This window comes from Chlorocebus sabaeus, chromosome 1 (assembly GCF_047675955.1).
Source record: "Chlorocebus sabaeus isolate Y175 chromosome 1, mChlSab1.0.hap1, whole genome shotgun sequence".
Taxonomy (NCBI): Eukaryota; Metazoa; Chordata; class Mammalia; order Primates; family Cercopithecidae; genus Chlorocebus; species Chlorocebus sabaeus.
Window position 1 is genome coordinate 74,431,290 of NC_132904.1, and position 25,134 is coordinate 74,456,423.

A 25,134-nucleotide genomic window follows, 5' to 3' on the forward strand; every position below is an offset into this window, starting at 1 on the left:
AAATTAAAAAAAAAAAAAAAGAAAAGTAGTACGTTTCTTCCTATTTCTCATAAATGAAGTCCCTTCTGTTTCAGATTATAATGAGCTATTTTACTCCAAAAGAACAATTCTCTATTATAGAACACTTCTAAGGTGATATGGTTCTTGAAACAACAGTGTGTATAGCAACAGCACTTTCATGGACTTACACAAAAATGTAAACTTTGAAAGACAGGAGGTCACTATTCATACTGAGAAATAGCAGACAAATGACTGCAGCATTCCTTAAAAAACAATCCCCTTCAACCCTGCTAGTGAATTTAAACATGATTACATTTATAAAATTTGATTTACTTACAAAATGTCAAGAGCATGTCCAGTATGTCAAATAAGCCATAGTTAGTTTAAATTTTAAAGCAAACATCCATAAATGTCCAACTATTATCTATGTAACTGATATTCTCAAAATGCTTTTACCACATATTATTACAATAATCTTCACAACAGTTCTACAGGCGCAAGCCACAGCATCTGGCTCATAGGTGAGAACTTCATTGGGTTAAATGGCTGTTTGGATTACAAAACAGGGCATTGTGTATGACAGTGAAATTTGTTTTACACTCATACTAACAAATACATCAAATACATGGCTCCAGTCCTCATCAGAGAACCTTCTGTATGAAAGGCTAACATTTCACTCCATAACAACTCAGAAAATGTAAGTTGTGGAGAACCCCAGGGGTCAACTGATCTAATCTCATGTGATACAGGAATCCCCTGTTTATCACTGCACATCACAGAATATGGATTTTAGAGTTGACAAAGCTGAACTCAAATCCTGGTTCTGCCTCTTCTTAGCAAATTACTTCATGTCTGCAATGATGGTTGTAAAGCATCGCAGGTGCCCTCAGTGCTATGGTCCATCTGCTTCCCTTTCCAGATTTTTCACCATCCTGCCTAGGCTCCTGAATACACACTCAAGCTAGAAACACAGAGTCCCGAACTTAGAACAGTGATCTGGCCAGCCACTGCCCAGCAAGACTATCACTTCAGGAAACCCAGACCATGAAGGCGAGTACCTTCTAAGAGCCAGCGCTGCAGCTGATCACCAAACTGGCTAGCTTTTGTGCCTTTTGCACTTGCTTTAGTGCCAACAGGATAAAATTGTCAAGGACAAAATCCAAATGTTTATTTAGGTGGGGATGAGTCAGGAAGTAGACTTTATTTTACAGGGCTCAGGGCCAACAACCTCATTCAGTGGCCTCCAAAACTAAGCACTTTGTTGAGGGAGAAGAGAAATCACTTCACAAGAGGTATAGAAAGGACTGGAATCTCTGCTTACAGAGCTGTGGACTGCCCAGAGCTTACAGCAGGGTCAGCAAATTTTTCTATAAAAGGTCAGATAGTAAATATATTAGGTTTTACAGGCCATATGGTCTCTGTGGCAACTACTCAACTCTGTGATTGTAGCATGAAAGCAGCTACAGACAATACCTAAACAAATGAGCGTGGCTGTGCTTCAATCAGGTCTTACGTACAAAAGCAGGCAACACACCAGCTTTGGTCCACAGGCTGTAGTTTGATGACCCCTGGTTTAGAGTACTGTTACTGGCACATCACAGACACACAATAAATATCAAGTATATGATTCAATGTACAGTGGCAAGAGAACAAACTGTTGTGCTAAAATCTTTTCAACCTTAAAAAAAATTCAGTTTTCCCTTTTATTGTTACTGATTACAGTGATGGTATTCAGGCAAACACTCAGAACAGGCCATTCAGAGTATTATTTGGGCTTAGCCTGTGCAGCTAATGCAGCTTCTTCACACCACACAGCCGTCTTTGCAGTGTTTCAACCTGTGAATGACTCATATTCTGCGGCCCTTTTGGCTGATGCTATCACTGCAAAGCAGTGGTATGTGTGAGTCCATTCATTATGGTAACAAGCTTTCACTCAAGCTTTGTTTCTTGCAGTATCTATTATTTCTAGTGTGATCTCCTCCGATGATTTTTGAAAATCAAGTCAACAGTAGGATTTTCTTGTTGAACTGTGAAGGCCTGTGCTTGGTAGGGACTTTGTGAATCATCCCTGCGTGGGTCCCAGAGCTACTGGGGTCCCATCACTGGAGTAAGCTGGTGAGACCCTCCAGGGCATGAGAGTTGCTATGGGCCTCTGTGTGGCTTCTAGAGGCTTCCCAGGGGCACAAAGACTATGTGACCCAGGTGGAAGCTCAGGAGGCTCACACTGGACACATGCTGCACACTCTGGCTCTCCTGTGGCTGCAGCTGCACCCACCTACCCAGCATTCTCCCCACAGCCTGTCCAGCCCAAGCCTATGGCACTCCCAGGGGAGCCCAGGACACCCTCAACTTTTTATTGGATTACTAGAGTATCAAACCACCCATCTATCTCTCTCAGTTCCTCACTCCCACCCCTGTACCCAGCAAGTCATCAAGTCCCCCAGGTGAGTAAACTGGAGTTAACAGCAGTTGGTACTTATGGCATACGCTGGATTTGGCTCACTCACATGTGGTATTCCTATCTTCATCTACTGTATCTTCCAAAACTACATAAGCTGCAAAGTTAAAAACTGCATTTCTCAGATTCCCTTGAGCTAGGTTCCAGACATGGTTTATTATCAGTCAATCAAACACATTCGCATGGATTTTGCATGGGGAACAATGTTAAGTGGGGAGAAAGGCAGAATGCAAGACATGGTTCTGGAGCCAGTAGCTTTATTGGTAGCATCTTGACTCAACAGGCAGCTTCCTGATCAGAGCAGGAACATCAGCCTCCTTGGTGGTCCACTCATTGTGTGGCTCTGGAAATCATTCCTGGATATTCCACCTAGTCTGTTTCTTTAGCCTTCCCAACAACTCTGTGAGCCATGTAACATTCTGTAATAAATTTCTTTCTGCTTAGTTAAAAGCCTATTATGTTTTCTGCAAATGAACCCTGAGCAATAAGCTTACGACTAAGATCAAACAACTACAAGTCATGTGTTGCTTAATGATGGAGATATATTCTGAGATGTACACTGTTATGTGATTTTGTCACACAAACATCATAGAGTATATTTATACAAATCTAAATGGTATAACCTACTACACACCTAGGCTATATGGTATAGTCTGTTGCTCCTAGGCTTCAAATCTGTACAGCACATTACTGTACGAAATACTGTAGGCAACTGTAACACTGGTTACAATGGTAAACATTGGTAAATATGGTAAATATTTGTATATTTAAACATAAAAAAGGTACAGTAAAAATATAACCATGGGACCACCACAACGTTGTTATTCAGTGCATGACTGTATTAGCTCAGACGTTAACCAAAATGAGTCTGCCTTCAAAGCTCCATTCACTCAATCACTATACTAAACCACTGCAGTTCTAGGGGACTGTTCTCCCTCAGGTCTCCCAGATCTTCTAATGTCCACTGAAGTTGGAATTCTCTTCTGCACATGGACTACAAAACTGACATGCTCAGTTATCATTTCATACTAGCTAAAGGATCTTCTCCTTTGTAAAGCATCCCTCACCACCACTACTGTGATGGGTCGGGGACTTTCATCTGTTTTTCCACAGCATCTACGCTTCTCTTCACTGTATCATTTATCAAATTGATGATTTCTGGGTCCTGTAATAAACAGTGAGTACCTTAAGAACAAATGTCATTTCTTATTTCTCTCTACCCTCAGCAACTGGCTTATTAGAATAAACAAATAGTTAATGCTGCTAAGTCAATGAATGACCTAATACAATGGGAAAACATAACTTGGAGGATGGTTCAGTTGGCCTGCTTTATAACATATTAAGATGCAATAATGGACAGGAAAGTATGAATAAAGTACAAAGCGCTGTTATCCACCATCATAAGTCTTTGTCTATATCCATCTTGTCTACATGGGCTCTCTAAGGGCAGAATCCTATCTAGCTGATCTGCATCTAGCACAGAGTTTGTTTCTTAGTGTATGGAATGAAATCATCCACTAAAAATTATTAATTGAATGTGGCTGATACCAAATACTCTTTGGGGCAGATCAAAAGAGATCTCAACCAAGATACAAATGATATAATATTTTTCTTTTTTTTTTTCTTTTGAGATGGAGTCTCACTCTGTTGCCCAGGCTGGAGTGCAGTGGTGTGACCTTGGCTCACTGCAACCTCCGCCTCCCGAGTTCAAGCAATTCGTGTGCCTCAATCTCCCAAGTAGCTGGGATTACAGGCGCGTGCCACCACACCTGACTAAATTTTTGTATTTTTAGTAGAGATGGGGTTTCACTCAACAGGGCTGGTCTTGAACTCCTGGCCTCAAGTGATCCTCCCGCCTCAGTCTCCCAAAGTGCTGGGATTACAGGTGTGAGCCACTGCGCCTGGCCGATATAATATTTTTCTATCTTTTAAGAGCAAACAATAAAGAATTTAAACTCATTTGCTTTTAGCAAAGGCAGTATTGTTTGCTCTTAAAAGATAAATATATCTTTTAAGATACTGCTTTTGCTAAAAGCAAATGAGTTTAAATTCTTTTCATAACATTCAGGCCATTTTGAGAAGGTCTGGCAGAGCCTTTTGGTTGTTTCCCAATATCTTTCTTCCATTCTTCCTGAGTATTAGAGTCATCGCATGTAAACCAGGCATTAGTCACCCAGAATAAAGATGGTATGTCCTCGTTTCTTGAAGTGAGAGATGGCCATGTGACTTAAGTTCTAGTCAATGGAATGCAAGTAAAATTAGAGCGTACAACTTTTGGGAAATGTCTTTAAAAAACCTGCAGGGTGGAGATGATACCTTTCTCTTCCCGTTTCCTTTTCCCCACAGGATGGAATACAGGGGGGACAGTTAGATTCTGGATTGTTAAGCAGAGGCTGCTTGATGCACAAGATGGAGACACAAGAAACAATGAGCCTAGGCCAGACGCAGTGACTCACGCCTGTAATTAAAGCACTTTGGGAGGTCGAGGCGGGAAGATCACTTGAGCTAAGGAGTTTGAGACCTGTCTGGCCACCATGGTGAAACCTCAACTCTACAAAATAAAAAATGCCAAAAAAAATTAGCCGGGCATAGTGGCATATGCCTGTGGTCCCAGCTACTTGGGAGGCTGAAGTGGGAGAATCACTTGAGCCCAGGAGGCTGCAGTTGCAGTGAGCTGATATTATGCCACTGCACTCCACACTGGGTGACAGGGCGAGACCCTGTCTGGGGAAAAAAAAAAAAAAAGCATGAGCAAGCCTAGATCCCTGATGGTTATCTCAGCCCTGTCCTGCGTATGAGAAAGAATTAAACTTTGCTCCTGTTTTAGCCACTGTTACTTTGCATTTCGGTCACTCATCCTAATATATAAAATTAAAAAGCTAAAAACAGGTTCTTTGTAACTATTTGTGTTGTGTGCTAATCATCAATCGAGTCATGAATTATAAAGAGCTCTTTTAAAAAATGTTCACATCACAATCTAATCCAAATATAAACAGACCATAAAACGTGTGTGAATGTAGACCAACAGAGTCAGAATATCACGCCTAGTAACCAACACTAGAATTCTGAACAGTCAAGCTGAGTGTAACAGCACTAACTCTGTCAGATGAAGGGATGATTACCCTTACCTGATGGTGAATTCCAGTAGCTCCTGGGCTCCCTGAGGGTCCAGGTGCTGAAGACTATACACTCTTTCAAGGCTCTGCTGCAGAAACTGCTGGGAAGGATCCTCTTGAGATATGATGCTGGGAGAAACAGCTGATGACACTAGTTTTCTACCTGGTAACTAAGCAAACACAGTGGGATTATACAGCCATTAAGTTTGGTGGCTCAACTTTTGGTAACACACACACACAAACACATAAAAGCACATTAAAAATGTGAGCTAAACAAAACAAAGGGGAAAAAAGGCTAGGAGATTCTATAAATAACCTTTCTCCCCTTCCTCAGCAACATCGGGAGTTAAAGAGAAAGAGACAAAATGCAAACATGGTCCACCCAATACAGCCACAGCTGGGAGAAGAACAGAAAAGTATAGTATTTTCTATTGCTAACTGAAATAAATGGGCCAACCATAGGAAGCAGACTAAGGAAGGAGACTAAAAATTAAACTGTTGTTACATTTTTTTTTTTTTTTTTTTTTTTTGACAGAGTTTGGCTCTTGTTGCCCAGAGTGCAATGGTACGATCTTGGCTCACTGTAACCTCCGCCTCCCAGGTTCAAATGATTCTCCTGCCTCAGCCTCCTGAGTAGCTGGGATTAGAGGTGCATGCCACCACATCCAGCTAATTTTGTATTTTTAGTAGAGCCAGGGTTTCTCCATGCTGGTCAGGCTGGTCTTGAACTCCCGACCTCAGGTGATCCACCTGCCTCAGCCTCCCAAAGTGCTGGGATTACAAGCATGAGCTACTGCACCCAGCCACATTTATCTTTAAAACACTATCTTATCTTTCACTTGACAGAAGAGTAATGATTTATTTCCAAATAAGTTATATAGCATATAATTTTTTCATGAGAAAATTTTTTTTTTTTGGCCCTTTAGACATACTTATTCTTACTGTTAAAAGCGGTTTCCTTTTAAGATGGATGGGAAGGAGACAGCAAAGAGTATTTCACTTTTCATTTTGTATCTCCTTGTTTTTTGTTTTTTGGCTTTTTTTTGAGATGGAGTCTCATTCTGTCGCCCAGGCTGGAGTGCAGTGGTGTGATCTTGGCTCACTGCAACCTCTGCCTCCTGGGTTGAAGCAATTCTCCTGCCACAGCCTCCCGAGTAGCTGGGACTATAGGGTGCCCACCACAATGCCCAGCTAATTTCTGTATTTTTAGTAGAGATGAGGTTTCACCATGTTGGCCAGGCTGGTCATGAACCCCTGACCTCAGATGATCCACCCGCCTCGGCCTCCCAAAGTGCTTGGATTACAGGCACGAGCCACTGCGCTTGGCCTCATTTTGTATCTTTTATAAAGTTTGTTTTCTAACCATATATATATATATATATACACATACACACACACACACACACACACACACACACACACACACACATACACACACACACACACACACACATATATATTCCTCTAAATAAACACATATTACTTCATTGTCTTTCTCTCTTGGGCTCTTTGCCATTGTTTTATACTTTTGCTTTTGTATCCTTTACCTTTTAAGATGATTCATTTTTTTTTTTTTTGGTGTCCCTGCGTTATTGATATTAGGCAAGAAGAAAGGAATCTGGAGCAATAGATTATATTTTAGATCAAGAATTTAAATTGTTATATTTTAACAATTACATAAAGCCATGATTCTCCATAAGTGCTTATTTCTTAAAAATAAAACCGTTACTATTTTTAAAACCTAGAGATATGTAGAAGAAAATTTAGAAATGGATCATAATAATAGCAGCAAACACTTAGTGAATGCTGTGGCCCAGGTGCTCGTCTAATCTTTCTATTTGCATCAACTCATACCTGCAAAAGTATAAAACAATGGCAAAGAGCCCAAGAGAGAAAGACAATGAACGAACAAGTTTTCAGAGAATATATGGACTGCTTTTTACTATTTAATAACTACAAAGCACAAAAAAGAAAAAGCCAAAAACAAGCTGCACACAGTGGTGCGCACCTGTAATCCCAGCGACTTGGGAGGTTGAGCCAAGAGGATGGCTTAAGCCCAGGAGTTTGAGACCCGCCTGGGCAACATAACAAGACCCTCATCTCAAAGGAAAACATGAACAAAAACACCCCTACCCCATGCAAAACAAAAACAAGGACAACAGATGTTTTCAACATACTCTCAAGGCAGGAACAAGATGAGAAAGACTATCTCGGAGGTAGGCATAGTGCCTGAAGGTGTGATCTGAGAACAATGCTGGCATTGTTGGACAGGTTTTAGCAGCATTGAAAATAAGGACCAAAACTGCAATATCTGATAGATCAGTGGGTTAAGTAAACTTGCAAGTATAAAAGGTTGGCCAGAATCTGGCACTCTCACTTTCCACCTCCAAAATCTCCATCAAGAGACTATGATTTTCTAATAATCAAAGAAATGCAAATACAAACAAGAAAATACATTCCCCTACTCCACCCACACCCCCAATTACCAAAGGTTTTTAAAAATGCCAGACGCTGCCAAGAATACAAAAAAATGGAAATGATTTTGCCTGTAAAGTAGGTAACTATATTGCCTACCAAATTACATACTGGACAGGCGCGGTGGCTCACGCTTGTAATCCCAACACTTTGGGAGGCTGAGGCGGGTGGATCACTTGAGGTCAGGAGTTTGAGACCAGCCTGGGCAACATGGTGAAACCCTGTCTCTACTAAAAATACAAAAATTAGCCGGGCATGGTGGCAGGTACCTGTAATCCCAGCTACTTGGGAGACTGAGGCAGAAGAATCATTTGAACCCGGGAGGTGGAGGGTGCAGTGAGCTGGAGTGGTGCCACTGCACTCCAGCCCAAGCAACAGCTTAGGAATTTGAGACCAGCCTTGCCAACATGGTGATACCCCGTCTCTACTAAAAATACAAAAATGAGCCGGGTGTGGTGGTGGGTGCCTATAATCCCAGCTACTCAGGAGGCTGAGGCAGGAGAATTGCTTGAACCTGAGAGGCAGAGGTTTCAGTGAGCTGAGATCAGGCCACTGCACTCCAGTCTGGGTGACAGAATGAGACTCTGTCTCCAAAAAACAAATAAATAAAAGAAAAGAAAACTCAGATCACCCTAGCTACACTGCAGAAGGGGATGCCAAAGCTGTCTGCCAACACATCAGGGCCCATCCTAAGCACGGAGGATACAAGCTGGATCATCCATGTCTGGTTCAGCCGTGTCAAAAAATGGGTGGGTGCTCAGAAGCTCTGGCACCAAGGGAAGCACCAGGGTTGGATGCCGACTTCCCAGAAACTTCAAGCACCTGAAACAAACAAATAAGAATGCACATCAACAAATTAGTAAAGTTAGCCCTTTGAAAAGTACTAGGAACTGGAATCAGAAAACCTGAACTGGAATTGGAAATTCTCGATCATATACTTTTGCCAACTCTATGACTTCAGATATGTCACCCAATTATTCTGGAACTCGGTTAATTCATCTAAAAAAATTGGTTGTTATAAAGATAAAAGAAATGGTTATTTAACCAATAGCCATTTCCCCCATCTTCCTGAGAGGCGCCGGAGTTTACTCAGGTATCAGGCAGGCAGCAATGTGCTCGGAAAAGGCAGGTCCAGCCCAAGAGCTGAACCACTATTGGTCTAGACCCATCTTGGCAATCCCATTCCCATTTTCCAGTGACTGGTTTGCTGGTAGGCAAGTAAACCAGTCTAGTCAATGGAGCACGAGAGTATGCTGGCTGGGTTGGCTGGGGAGCTATTCAGGGATGTTTCTGCAAATCAAAAGAGCAATGAAGGAAAGGGAATGACCCTTCCTTTCTGTCTTGACATACTATATTATGAGGCAGCCATCTTACAACTATGAGAAGAAAGTCGGCCAGGCGTGGTGGCTCAGGCTTGTAATCCCAGCACTTTGGGAGGCCAAGGCGGGTGGATCGTGAGGTCAAGAGATCAAGACCATCCTGGCCAACATGGTGAAACCCCATCTCCACTAAAAATACAAACATTAATTGGGCATGGTAGCACAGGCCTGTAGTTCCAGCTACTCAGGAGGCTGAGGCAGGAGAATTGCTTGAACCCGGGAGGTGGAGGTTGCAGTGAGCCGAGATTGTGCTATTGTACTCCACTCTGGTAGAGAGAGACTCCATCTCAAAAACAAAACAAAACAAAAAAGCCAAGAGAACTGCAGAGAAACCAAAGAGAGCCCTGGTAACCTGTTGAATGACCAATCCTGAAACCAACTTTCTGACTTCTTGTTATGAAAAAACAGAGCTATTGGCTAAGATATTTTTAATCAGATTATCTTTTTTATTTGTGGGCAAAAACATTCTAATTGATATCCTGGGTGAAGTTCTGAAATCACAGATCTGTCTGAAACTAAGTAGCCTTATGCAAGTAAAGGCTTCCGTAAGGCCAGGCGCAGTGAGCCACTGCGCCTGGCCAATTTAGTGCACCTTCTAAACCAGAACTTAACAAATAAAAAATAGTAGGGCCGGGCACAGTGGTTCATGCCTATAATACCAGCACTTTGGGAGGCCAGGGCAGATGGATCACCTGAGGTCAGGAGTTCAAGACCAGCCTGGCCAATGTGGTGAACTCATCTCCACTAAAAATGCAAAAATCTGCCGGGCATAGTGGCACACACCTATAATCCCAGCTATTCAGGAGGCGAAGGCAGGAGAATCACTTGAACCCTGGAAGCAGAGGTTGCAATGCGCCGAGACTGCACCACTGCATGCCAGGCCAGCCTAGGCAACAGAGCAAGACTCCGTCTGGAAAAAATAAAAAATAAAAAATAAATAAAAAAACAGGCACACTAAATTGAAAATGTATGTATCTTAATTCTGTCCTCATGGAATTTATAATTCAGCTGAGGCAAAGATGACCAATACTACACGGCAGGAACTATCAAATGAATGACATTCTACTTCTACGTGTCAGAGGTAGAAGAGATCAATATGATCAGAGAAATATTCACATAGCAGATGGTCACATAGGAGATTTTACCAGGAACTGGAGAATAGGTAGATCAGCAAAAGAAACAGAAAATAAACACTGAAAAATTCATTAATATATGTGGTCTGAAAGTCATCTCATCTAACGCATGTGATCTTCTTGAGAAGTATGCTTTTCCCAGTCTTTTGTTTTTCCTTCTATGTGGAAAGAACTTCATTCATTTATTTTCAGGCCTCTCTAAGCCCTTGTACTCACTATACCTCAGGGCACACTGTAAAGGAAGAATTTTGGCTTCCAGGTACTACTCCTTTATTTTGATCTTATTCTATTCAGAACTCAGATGGGCACCCCAAGTGCTATTAAATGGGTCACCTTACAGACCCCTACACATGTGGGCCTCTCTAAAGCTAGACTTCAATTCTGGCTTCTTAATATAGTTAATTTCTTACTATCTCATCCACCTCCCTATACACATATTTGCTACCTCTCTCCCTTCTTGCTATTTGAGGGCTAGGTCTGAGCCCAATCCATTTTTAAATCTCTACAGCACCTAACACAGTGACTGGGTTATAACAAATGTCCAGTAAGGATTTGTGGAATGAACTAAAGATACATAAACAGAGCAAACTATCTCCTTCGGAACTTTCACTTATGCATATATGTTTATCAACATTTTAAAAATATGTCACTCTATTTCTTTACTCTTTTATCATTTTTTTCCCTTCTAAGAGACAAGGTCTTGCTCTGTCACTCAGGCTAGAGTGGACTAGTGTGAACATAGCTCACTGCAGCCTTTAAATCCTGGGCTCAAGCAATCCTTCTGCCTCAGCCTCCCTAAGTAGCTGGGACTATGGGTGTGTACCACCACACTGGGCTAATTTTTCAATTGTTTTGTAGAGACAGGGTCTGGTTTTGTTGCTCAGGCTAGTATCAAACTCCTGGCTTCAGGTGATCCTCTCTCCTCGGTCTCCCAAAGTGCTGGACTTACAGGAATGAGCTACCGTGCCCAGGTTCATCTATTTTTTATTTCTAAATAAAGCCACCATTCATTGGAAAAGGTGAAAAAAATGTAAGTGATAATTAGAATAAGTAGGCCAGGTGCACTAGCTCATGCCTGTAATCCCAGGACTTTGGAAGGCCAAGGCAGGAGGAATGCTGGAGCCCAGGAGTTCAAGACCAGCCTGGGCAACATAGTGAGACCCTGTCTCTAAAATGAAAAAAGAAAAAAAATTAGGATAGGTGACTTCAAAATATTTTGGAGCACTATGTGGTGGAGGAGTTCTTTGTCCACAATCACCCAATAAAGACAGCCCTATGTAAATATTCTAAGTGGACCAAATAACCACAAATCTTATTTTAATGCTAGAAGAATGTTCTAGCATTCCTTCTGTATTCATTCTAGGTCTCCACAGAACTCCAGTTACTTATATAGGTGTTTATCCCCACAGCAATCCCACACCCTAAATGACTGAGAGTTCCTTGAAGACACTCAATAAATATATGTCAAATTGAGCTGAATGGGACTATACAAAGGAATAGCAAAACAGAAAACCAGATACCAAAAATGTTACTGAGAGTAAGATTCCCCTGGTATTTTCGGTTTTAATACTCCCTTTCTTTTCCTTTCTTTTCTTTTCTTTTCTTTTCTTTTCTTTTTGAGGTGCCCAGGCTAGGATGCAATGGCACTATCTTGGCTCACTGTAACCTCCACCTCCTGGATTCAAGCGATTCTCCTGCCTCTGGGACGACAGGTGCCTGTCACCACACCCAGCCAATTTTTGTATTTTTAGTAGAGACAGGGTTTCACCATGTTCGTCAGTTTTAATATATTTCCTAAGTAGCTGATTCACCCCACGGTTTTTCTACTTTTAGTAACAAAATTTTTAAAGATAAACTAAACACAGTTGAACTGGTCTTATCATATAAACGTATTTAAACATGTGGAACACACATTTTATATTAATTACATGTATGGAAGTCATTCTTCAAACAAAGGTTCATAAACAGTATTAATAACTTGATGGTAGTCAGTAAAACTAGAGATAATCAAGGGACAAAATGACTGTGATTTCCCACCTGTAGGTCAAGTGCCAGCCCTGCCTCCTGCCCTGTCTCTAATCTCTATGATGATGGATCTGATTCTTTACAAAAATGCAAAGTAGACACAGGAGTAATTAACACTATATAGGAAAGGCTGGGTGTGGTAACTCACACCTGCAATCCCAGCACTTTGGGAGGCTAAGGTGGGCGGATCATTTGAGGTCAGGAGTTCAAGAACAGCCTAACCAACATGGTAAAACCCCATCTCTACTAAAAAAAAATACAAAAATTAGCTGGGTGTGGTGGTGTGCACCTATAATCCCAGTTACTCGAGAGGCTGAGGCAGGAGAATGGCTTGAACCCAGGAGGCAGAAGTTGCAGTGAGCTGCAATCACGCCACTGCACTCTAGTCAGGGCAACAGAGTGAGACTCCGTCTCAAAAAAACATAACAAAACAAAACAAAACAAAACAAAACAAAACACTATACAGGAGAAAGAGGAAATCTAATTCATTTCTGTACTTCTAACAGCTACCACAATGGTTGGTGCATAGTCAGCACACAGCAGGCACATAATATTTGCTAGGTGGATAGATGGACAAATTAGTAAGTAATCTAAAATGTGATACTCAGCTTAGGAATCAGATTCCTGAGAGTTTGGTTAAGTTGAATAAGGTTTCTAAAGTAAAGGCAAAACTCAAGGCCATACTATCCTCAATTTATAAGGATGGAACAATGTCAGCATTGTACATTTACCACATTATGGGACTCAGTGAGTAAATGGGCAAAAAAGTCATTACTTCCATATGGAGTCCCTATCAGTAGGGTACTTGGTTAAATTTTTCAGCAGCTCCACCAATGCAAGATGAATCCCTTCTTTGGTTGAAACATTAGTACAGCATAAAAGTTCATGAAGAGCCTCTCGAATATCTCTGGATGAATCCTTTAAAAAAAAAAGTAATAATAATAGTAGTTACTGTTGGTTAGCAGACTCAGCCTCTATCTACCATCCCCTTCTCCCTAGCCACCTTCCCATCTAGGGTGGCCATGTAACAAAGTATGTGGAAGTGTTTTGGCTGAAATTCCTGAAACAGCTTCATTTTATTGATAAATAAAGGACCAGAGGCAGTAGCTTTGTCCCCTTTGTTCTTTAACCTTCCTTTTCCATCCTATCTGGAACTCAGTCATGATGCTGAAGGTACAAGAGCCTTTTTGCAACTAGGAAAAAAGGCTAAGAAGAAAGGCTGAGAGAGAGGCTGGGAATGGCCAGTTAGCAGAACACTCAGAACACACACACTTGTTAAGTTTGCCATCTCATATAGGCACAGTTTGTGGCATCCCAAAACAATTACAACAGTAACATCAAAGATCACTAATCACAGATCACCGTAACAGATGTAATAATGAAAAAGTTCAAAATATTGCAAGAATTACCAAAACGTGACACAGACATAAAGTGAGCACATGCTATGGGAAAAATGGCACCGATAGACTTGCTCAATGCATGGTTGCTGCAATCTCTCAATTTATTTAAAAAACACAATATCTGCAAAGCCCAATAAAGAGAGGTATACCTGTATGTGTTAAATGGAGGAGTGAGGGAGAGTCAATCTAACTGATGTGAATTTCAAGAAGACTTCGAGAATGAGAAATATTAAAAGAGAGGCAAATTGAAACGTCACTCCTATTCATAAAATTCTGCAACAGTTTTCCATAATGTTAGAATAAAATCCAGACATCTTAAAATGGCCTACAAGGCTTTCTACCTGTCCTTAATCCCTTCTCAGACTTCATCTCATGCCACATTTCTACTTTCTCACTGCAGTTCACTCCTACTGGCTTTCTCTCTATTCTGCAAACACAACAAAGATCACTTGTGTTTTAGAGCCTTCCCACTAGCTGTTGCCTCTACCTGAAGTTATTCTCCCAGTCTTTACATAGCTAGCTTCTGTTCATCATTCAAGACTCAACTTGAAAATCATCTTCTCGGAAAGTCTTTACTAACCACTCAAATTACAGTGAAATTCCCCATTCCTCCATCATACTGTTTATCTTCTGCATAACATTTATCACCATCTGAAATCATTTTGTTTGTTTACTCCACCTCTCTTTAGAATATAAGTTTTATGACAGCAAGGAGCCTATCTGTTTTGATACCCCTATATTTCTAATACATAGACAGTGCTTGTTGAATAAAGAAGTGAATTTTTCTAGGCAGGGTAGGATCCTGGCATAGCAGGAAACAAAAAAAAAGTGAATTCCAGCTGAAAGGGTCAGCAAGGTAAGGCTCAAAGCAATGAAGCACAGTGACACAGAAAATATAAAGGAGCAGTGCACAGCAGGGTGGAAGAATAGTCTACTGTAAGTTTATATGGGTCTGAACTCCTGAAAAGAATTAAAAGGCAAGGATTCTCTATGAGCTATATACATAAGTACTTATAAATAAGCATACCTGTGAACAATTCTGTACATCAAAACATAGCTTGGAACATAGCTCAGCTATTCAGCAAACATTTACCGAGCACTTCATTGTGCCAGACACTGCTGCAAGACATTGGTAATAAAAAAATGAAGAGTCGGCCGAGCACGGTGGCTCATACCGTAACCCCAGCACTTTGGGAGGCCAAGGTGGGTGGATCACTTGAGGTCAGGAGTTCAAGACCAGCCTGGCCAATATGGTGAAATGCCATCTCTACTAAAAAAAATACAAAAATTAGTGTTGTGGTGCATGCCTGTAATCCCAGCTACTCGGAAGACTGAAGAATTTGCTTGAACCCAGGAGGTGAAGTTTGCAGTGAGCCAAGATCGCACCACTGCACTCCAGCCTGGGCAACAGAGCGAGACTCAGCCTCAAAAAAAAAGAAAAGAAAAGAAAAGTCAAGACACCTTGAGAAGCTCACAGTCTTATGAAATAGAGAATTACTGAAAAATGCTAGAGCAGTATACACAGGGTACTATGGGAATAGAGAAGTGGCATTTAGCCCATCCAGGGCTGGGAGTAACAGTTAGGGAAGGCTTCCTGGATATGTTACCTAATACAGGCTGTGGGAATAAGTGGACATCTCCTAGGTTGAAGTGGCAGTTTTGCAAATAGAGGGGGAAAATTACATTGAAGCTAAAATTGTGAGGAAAAGCAATACGTGTAGGAAAGTGACTTTAGCATCAAGTTCAAGGTGAGGAATGGTGGAAAAGAAAGCTAAAAAGGGCCGGGCGTGGTGGCTCACGCCTGTAATCCCAGCACTTTGGGAGGCCGAGACGGGCGGATCACAAGGTCAGGAGATCGAGACCATCCTGGCTGACACGGTGAAACCCCGTCTCTACTAAAAATATATTTTAAAAAATGAGCCAGGCGCAGTGGCGGGCGCCTGTAGTCCCAGCTACACAGGAGGCTGAGGCAGGAGAATGGTGTGAACCCGGGAAGCGGAGCTTGCAGTGAGTGGAGATTGCACCACTGCACTCCAGCCTGGGCGACAGAGCAAGACTCTATCTCAAAAAAAAAAAAAAAAAAAAAAAAAAAAAGCTAAAAGAAAGCTAAAAAGGAAAGGAGTGGCTAGACTATGTGTGAGGCCACCCATGAAGAACCACACATAGAATGTAAACTTATTTTTAGGAAAAGATACATGAAAAAATTATAAAGATTTATAATTCAGGAAAAATCTTAGTAGAAGTGCTAAGCAGTTGAGAGAATGGTAGGAACCTTCAAAACCAAAGCACTAGCTATTTTTTCAAGTATGCAGTAGAAATCTGTTACAAGTGTTCTAAAAACTAAGCACCTAATTACTATCCCTTTCATATCTGAACCCCATCTTCCCCAAAAAAGGAAACCAGAGGCCAAACCCCATTTATGAATACTCTGAAGAACTTCAGTAGTTGCAATTAAAATACAGACATTTTAGAAAAATAATCCAAGAACCACCTAGAGCTGTACGGCCTGGGGAGCAACTCTGTGTTTACATTCTGGTTCAGCCACTAACTCAGACAATTTATTTTTTTCTCCATAAAATTCCCAGGGTAGAATGAATCAATCCCTAAGAGCACTTGCTGCTATAACAGCCTATGCTTCACTACAAGAATAAAATCAAATTAAAGGTTGAAAAGAACTCTTTATTATTTAGCCCCTCCCTTATCTATAGCCATTTCTTCCACTCTCCCATCTCTTCAACTCTACGCTATCATTATATAATAAACTCTTTTTAGTTTCTTGAATATATCATATTCTATCTTATCTCTGTATCTTTAGACATTGCTCCCTTGGGGCCGGGCACGGTGGCTCACGCCTGTAATCCCAGTACTTTGGGAGGCCAAGGCAGGCGGATCATGAGGACAGGAGATTGAGACCATCCTGGTTAACACAGTGAGACTCTGTCTCTACTAAAAATACAAAAAATTAGCCAGGCGTGTTGGCAGGTGCCTGTAGTCCCAGCTACTCAGGAGGCTGAGGCAGGAGAATGGCGTGAACCCGGGAGACGGAGCTTGCAGTGAGCCGAGATCGCGCCACTGCACTCCAGCCTGGGCGACAGAGTGAGACTCTGTCTAACAAAAAAAAAAAGACATTGCTCCCTCTGTCTGGTACCCTTTCATCCTATCACCAGTGTCACTTCTCCTTTAAAAAAGATGCACTTCAGCTTGAGTGACAGACTGAGAGCCTGTCTCAAAAGAAGAAGGGAAAGAAAAAGCCCAGTTTAGTCCTACTCCTCCTTCAAATGTCCACTACAGCACTTCCTCCTTCTTCCCCACCTCACCTCAGCCAATTCAGGTTAGACACTATGTATTCTCTAGGCATCCTATCCTTTCTTGATCACAGAAAGACCAAGCTTATTCAAATTTCCTGTTTCACAGTCAATTTCTTCCATTTTTGGGGGGTGGGGTATGGTGAGAAAACAGAACTGTGCTGTCTGATATACTGTTCTGTCACCAATGCCTAGCACAATATCTGATTTTAACAGTGGGGGTGAGGGATGAATTAATGAGTAACAAATAGAAACACTCACCTCTAGCACAGCCAGGACAGTGTCAAGCTGATCTTCTCGGAGGGTGATGTTGTTAGAGATTTTTCTCATGGTATGTATGGACTGCAGACGTACTTCCTCAATTTCATCGTTGAACATGTCAACTAGGAAATCAAGGCACTTCTCAGCAAAAGAGGGTGAAGACTGGGCCAACATGCAGAGGGCCTCCACAGCAGCAATACGAACCTCTAGAAAAAAGAGAAAAAATAAAATTGCACATCAGGCTGGGGACAGTGGCTCACGCCTGTAATCCCAACACTTTGGGAGGCCGAGGTAGGCAGATCACTTGAGCCCACCTAGGAAACACGGTAAAACTCTGTTTCTACCAAAAACAATTTAAAAATTAGCTGCGTGTGGTAGTATGCACCTGTTGTCTTAGCTACTTGGGAGGCTGAGGTGCGAGGATCACTTGAGCCTGGGAGGCAGAAATTACAGTAAGCCAAGGTCGTGCCACTGCACTCCAGCCTGGGTGACAGAACGAGACCCTATCTCAAAACAAAACACAAAAAAACAAATTAGCCAAGTGTGTTGGCACACGCCTATAGTACCATCTACTTGGGAAGCTGAGGCAGGAAGATCACTTGTGCCCAGGAGTTTGAGGCTGCAGTGAACCATGATCGTGCCACTACACTCCATCCTGGGTGACAGAGTGGGCCCCTGTCTCAAAAAAAGAAACAAAAAACAATAATAAAAACAACAACAATAAAAAAAAAAACCCAAAAAACAAAAAACAAAAACTGCACATCAGCCAGGTGCAGTGCCATACACCAAAGTCCCAGCTACTCAGGAGGCTGAGGTGGGAGGCTCATTTGCGCCCAGGAGTTCAAGGCCGGCCTGAGCAACACACTGAAGCCCCATATTTTATATACATATAAAGTAACTCATATCAAATTAAGAGCCATGGGAAAAGTCCAAGATGGATTCCTTCTCCTTCAGGCTGTCTTCTATTCTCTACTCCTCTCATTCTATAAACTCTCCCTGGGAGATCTCTATGCCCACAGTTTCACATACCACCCACCTTAACATTGATCTAAGAACATGGAATTTAGTATCACAAGGACTATGGCTTAAATCTGACTCCACATATGTGTGAAGTCACATGTCTGTCTATATTAACTTCTTGAAAATTAAACTGTCTTACTTATCTCAGTATTCCAACCACAGTACTTTTTAAAAAGTCAGTTAGTAAATCATGTTATCACTATTATTAAGATTAAAGTAGACTAAATATCATTGTTCCAATTTTAGAGGTAAGATTCAGCAACATGGATTAACCTGCCTCAAAGCAAATGAGGGCAGAAATAGGACTTAATACCCAGGTCTGTTGACTGCAGGTTAAAATCATATAGTGGTTAAGGATGCACGCTTGGAATGATAGAGGTCTCAGACCAAACTGTAGTGAATGATCCCTCCACTAAGTTGGAGGGTGATCTTAAATAAGTAACTTCCTGGCACCTCAAATTTCTCACCTGGTAAATGGAGATAATACTCATTTCCTTACAGAGTTGTTAGGACTAAATGAGATAATACAGGTAAAGCACATAGGGACTCTGCCTGGCATATTTTAAGAGCTCAATAAGTATCACCTACAGTGTAGATTTGGGTTCTGTAAGCACCCTTAAAACAGGGACATGTTTTCGACCCCTTGGTATGCTCAGAACATGTAAGCAATAAAGCCACCGATCTGAGGAAACCCTTTCTTCATTCACTAATAAGTGGGTCCTGCACACGTACTATATGCTGGGTGCAGTACTAAGGGCTAGGATACAAAGATGAGAAATGAGTAAGACACAGAAAATGCTCGCAAGACTTCTATACATGGTTGTTTTTTTCTAGTGATTCCCATATGCTTCTGTGACAAAATGGACTATTTCAAAACAAAACAAAAACTACCTAAAGTTGTGGTTAAAACTCACAAACACAATTTCCTCTTAGTATAAAGAAAGGTTTTATAGACATGTTAAGAGTAGAGTTACTACATTAAAGACAGATGATTCAGGTTTTTCTTGGTAGTTATGAATTCCTCCTTTTCATCAGAAGAGAACAATTTTCTTCACTTCACAATAATATAATTTAAACATGAAATTGCTAATTATGAGGCAAGCTAGAGATAAATCCAAGTATGTTAAGTGTTGGCTCTTCCTCCTAGAATTTTATCCATTACACCACACTGACTCATATGTAACCTTTGCAAGTCCACCAAGGCAATCAGGAAGGAACTTCTGACCAGAAAGACATAATCAGTGTGACCTCAGCTGATACAATTCCAAGCAGAAGCAAACAAATGTGGTATTTTATTTTGCCTGAACAGCCAGACTATAAGCAGGTAAACTGACATTTTCCACTGAACTTTTTGGAATGTTGAAAATATGTTGACCAGGCAAGTCACACCTGTAATCCCAGAACTCTGAGAGGCCAAGGCGGGAGGATCACTTAAGCCCAGGAGTTTGACACCAGCCTAGGCAACATAGTGAGACCCCATCTCTATAAAAAAAAGTTAATTAAAAATAAATAAATAATATGTCACAGACTCCCTATGGGTACAGAGCAGAGAAAAGGAATCTACTATACTACATTTTAAAAAAGACTGATCCTCAGCATCTGCACATGTACAATTGGGTCCAGACTTAGCTACTTACTAGCTTTGTACTTAGTACTAAAGATACAAAGATGAACAAAAGCAAGACTATCCCCCAGGCTTACAAACAAGAACAGTTAATTGCATTACAGAGTGATGACTGTTGCTATGGAAAAGCACAGGGATATAAGAAAATGCAAATGAAGAAATACAGCCCAATCAATGGGATCAGAGGTGGCTTTCTGTAATACGTGATCCCTAAAAACAATACCTAAAAGAGCTGCTAAGCCAAAAGAAAGAAAAAGGCCTTTCTAGAAGAAAAGCTGCATGCACAAAGTCCCAAAAAGGAGGGAGAAGATGGATAAATTAGAATACTAGAAGCATGTGAGGCACTACACTAGAGTGAACAGCCAGTGAAATAAGGCTCCATTCCATTCCCAGCAATGCACCCCTAAAACCCAAATGTACTCAGAATTGTATAAATGTGATAAAATTAGAAAGCTGTCATACCTGATACCTAGTTATGGTATACTCACTTTTTAAACTTAAGTTAATTTGATTACATATTAATAACATTTATAATACAAAGGGTAAATGCTTGAGGAGATGGATACCTATTCTATATGATGTGATTATTTCATATTTCATGCCTGTATCAAAATATCTCATGTACCCCTTAAATACATATACTAGTATGGAACCAAAAAAGAGCCTGCATAGCCAAGACAATTCTAAGCCAAAAAAAAAAACAAAGCTAGAGGCCTCATGCTACCTGACTTCAAACTATACTACAAGGCTACAGTAACCAAAACAGCATAGTACTGGTACCAACACAGATATATAGACCAATGGAACAGAATAGAGGCCTCGGAAATAACACCACACATCTACAACCATCTGATCTTTGACAAACTTGACAAAAACAACCAACGGGGAAAGGATTCCCTATTTAATAAATGGTGTTGGGAAAACTGGCTGGCCATATGCAGAAAGCTGAAACTGGATCCCTTCCTTACACCTTATACAAAAACTAACTCAAGATGGATTAAAGACTTAAACGTAAGACCTAAAACCATAAAAGCCCTAGAAGAAAACCTAGGCAATACCATTCAGGACATAGGCATGGGCAAAGACTTCATGACTAAAACACCAAAAGCAATGGCAACAAAGCCAAAATTGACAAATGGGATCTACTTAAACTAAAGAGCTTCTGCACATCAAAAGAAACTATCTTCAGAGTGAACAGGCAACCTACAGAATGGGAGAAAAGTTCTGTAATCTATCCATCTGACAAAGAGCTAATATCTAGAATCTACAAGGAACTTAAACAAATTAAAAAAAAAAAAAAACCAACCCCATCAAAAAGTGGGTGAAGGATATGAACAGACACTTCTCAAAAGAAGACAGTTATGCAACCAACACACATGAAAAAAAGCTCATCATCACTGATCATCAGAGAAATGCAAATCAAAACCACAATGAGATACCATCTCACACCAGTTAGAACGGCGATCGTTAAAAAGTCAGGAAACAACAGACGCTGGAGAAGATGTGGAGAAACAGGAAAGCTTTTACACTGTTAGTGGGAGTGTAAATTACTTCAGCCATTGTGGAAGACAGTGTGGCAATTCCTCAAGGATCTAGAACCAGAAATACCATTTGACCCAGCAATCCCATGACTGGGTATATACCCAAAGGATTATAAAATCATTCTACTATAAAAACACACGCACACATATTTTTATTACAGCACTATTCACAACAGCACAGACTTGAAACCAACTCAAAGGCCCATCAATGATAGACTGGATAAAGAAAATGTGGCACACATACACCATGGAATATTATGTAGTTATAAAAAAGGATGAGTTCATGTCCTTTACAGGGACATGGATGAAGCTGAAAACCATCATTCTCAGCAAACTAACACAAGAACAGAAAACCAAACACCAGATGTTCTCACTCGTAAGTGGGAGCTGAACAATGAGAACACACGGACACGGGAGGTGGGGGGGCATCACACACCAGGGCCTGTTGGGGGGTGGGGGGCTGGGGGAGGGACAGCGTTAGGAGAAATACCTAGTGTAGACAATGGGCTGACGGGTGCAGCAAACCACCATGGCACGTGTATACCTATGTAACAAACCTGCACATTCCACACATGTACCCCAGAACTTAAAAGTATAGACGGGTGGATCACGAGGTCAGGAGATCGAGACCATCCTGGCTAACACGGTGAAACCCTGTCTCTACTAAAAAATACAAAAAACTAGCCAGGCGAGGTGGCGGGCGCCTGTAGTCCCAGCTACTCGGGAGGCTGAGGCAGGAGAATGGCGTGAACCCGGGAGGCGGAGCTTGCAGTGAGCTGAGATCTGGCCACTGCACTCCAGCCTGGGCGACACAGCGAGACTCCGTCTCAAAAAAATAAAAATAAATAAAAAATAAAAAAATAAAAATTAAAAAAATTTAAAAAAAGTATTTAAAAAATCTTAATGGCAAACTGGAAATTGTGTAAGTAAATCATATGAATGTTAAAAGTGACCAAATTCAGTTGTAGAAACTAAACAAAGCAAAAATGCTAATAGAAACAAAATAGGTTTCAGTTACTCATTTTAGAGTAAAATAGGTTTTAATAACTGGACTTCCACATTATCCAATATTATTTAAATTGTAATTCATATTTTAAGTTCATAGAGAATCAAAAAGCAGGGGTAGCTTTATTTACTTTCTATACATATGGAACATTTTAGAACAAATGATAGGATAACCCAATTCTTACATCTACTGATGAAAAACTGTCTTTCAAAAATAATATTCTTGCTCTTCTAAGAAGTTCTATCCTGAGGTATGATTTTATAGGCATTTTTAAGACCTGGAACAGGTCTCTGGCACAAATTTACTGTAAAATGTGGACATTCAACATTACCTTACCAGGTCTGTTACCCTTGCTGATAATGAAGAGGCTGGAGTCAATCATCTCAAAGCACTGAAATTCTGAGATCTACGTGAGACAGATAGCACATGGAAATCACAGGGCTTTATAGGAAGTCTGTTACAAGATGGGGGACTAGCTTTATCCTCTAAGCATGAGACAGAGATAAAATATATGAAACAACAGCACTCCAGACACTGGGCATCTGGCAATAAAGGACTGCAGTCCCTGAGAGATGGGAAATAAATGAGGTGATCTCAATGATTACAGCAATTACGTTTAGAGAGACTCCAGGCACTAGGTCTTCTCTCCCTGAGTTGAGAAGATTGAGCTGGGAGTTTGGGAAGTCCAATGTGGTGAGAGTTCATAGAGCAAATTACTGGAAAGGAAAGAACTACACAGAGAGACAGAAAGCTTGGGAGATCTGCAGATGGTTGCCTCAAGTCTTCAGCTGAATTCTGATCTGTGAGACAGAGACCATCTGAGGCCTGGAAAAGCAGCACTCAAAACAATGAGAGGAAACAATCCCTAGAGCTAACACAGGGCCTATAAAACCTCAGTTAACTTAGAAGAATTTTGCAGCCAGGTGTGGTGGCTTACACCTGTAATCCTAAAACTTTGGGAGGCCGAGGCGGCCGGATTACTTGAGGCCAGGGCTTCAAGCCTGGCCTGGGCAACATGACAAAACCCTGTCTCTACAAAAAATACAAAAATTAGCCAGGTGTGGTGGTACCCACCTGTGGTCCTAGTTACTTGGGAGGCTGAAGTGGGAAGGTCATCTGAGCCCAGGAGGTCAAGGCTGCAGTGATCCGTGACTGCACCTTGGCACTCCAGACTGAGCGATAGAGCAAGATCCTGTCGAAAGAAAAGAAAGAGAGAAAAGAAAGAAAAGAAAGAAAGAAAGAAGAAAAAAAGAGGTTTTCTCTAATCCTGCCTAACAAAGTATAAGACCTGAAAAAACGGATCCCAGAACAAAGCTCAAAAATATTTATAGGAATAAAATAATGTTCAGTATCCAATAAAGTGAAATCTATAATGTCTGGCATCCAACTAAAAATTATCAGACATGAAAAGACACAGGATGGAATATATACAAGATGGAATAATATGTAATACAGGAGGAAAAAAATCAATCAAAACCAACCTAGGAATCACAGAAATAATAGACTTAGAAAACGAAGGATAGTAAGACAGTTATTATAAACATATTATCTGTTTACAAAGCTAGAGGAAAGATTAAGTATGTTAAGAAAGACATGGTAGATACTAAAAAGACCCAAATTCTTTCTTCTTTTTTTTTGCGACAGGGTCTTGCTCTGTCACCCAGGCTGGAGTACACTTGTGCAATCACGGCTCCCTGCAACCTCTAACTCCTGGGCTCAAGCAATCCTCCTGCCTCAGCCTCCCAAGTAGCTGGGACTAAAGGCATGTACAACCATGTCTTGCTAATTTTAAATTTTTTGTAGAGATAGGGTCTCCTTATGTGGTCCAGGATGGAAAAAATCCAAATTCTAATCAAACTTCTAGAGACAAAAACTACATGTCTGAGATGAAAAATATACTGGGTGGGATTAACATCAGATTATATCTTGCAACACTCAAAGACAAAGCAATAGACACTATCCAAAATCAAACAAAGAGAAAATAAAAACTAGAAAAAAAAAAAAGAAAGAAAAAAGAATAGAGCATCAGTGAGCTGTAAAACAATATCAGTATCCTAACGCATATGTAATTAAAGTCGCCAAAGGGCCCGTAGAGTCAGAGAAATTTAAAAAAATAATAGTGGCTGGGTACAGTGGCTCACACCTGTAATCCCAGCACTTTGGGCGGCTGAAGCGAGCAGGTAAGTTGAGCTCAGGAGTTTGAGACCAGCCTCAGCAACATGACAAAACTCCGTCTCTACTAGAAACATAAAAATTAGCCGAGAGTGGTGGCGGGCACCTGTAGTCCCTGAACCTAGGAGGCAGAGGTTGCAGTGAGCTGAGATCACACCACCGCACTTCAGCCTGGGCGAAACTCTGTCCCCACCCCACCCCCACCCCCCAAAAAAGAGA

The 25,134-nt window shown here is 41.1% G+C and overlaps 1 protein-coding gene across 2 annotated transcripts in view; it reads right to left on the reverse strand.

The window, feature by feature from the left end:
- The window catches only part of INTS4 (integrator complex subunit 4), a 111,393-nt gene that overhangs the window by 31,944 nt on the left and 54,315 nt on the right, over positions 1 to 25,134 (reverse strand). For both annotated transcript variants that reach the window (XM_008020252.3, XM_038005433.2), the window contains exons 11-15: positions 17,553 to 17,758; positions 13,362 to 13,504; positions 8,756 to 8,871; positions 7,752 to 7,885; positions 5,587 to 5,744 (exon numbers count right to left, since the gene is read on the reverse strand). In XM_008020252.3, coding sequence (XP_008018443.1) covers positions 5,587 to 5,744; positions 7,752 to 7,885; positions 8,756 to 8,871; positions 13,362 to 13,504; positions 17,553 to 17,758 — 757 coding nt within the window. The remainder of the gene's footprint in view (positions 1 to 5,586; positions 5,745 to 7,751; positions 7,886 to 8,755; positions 8,872 to 13,361; positions 13,505 to 17,552; positions 17,759 to 25,134) is intronic.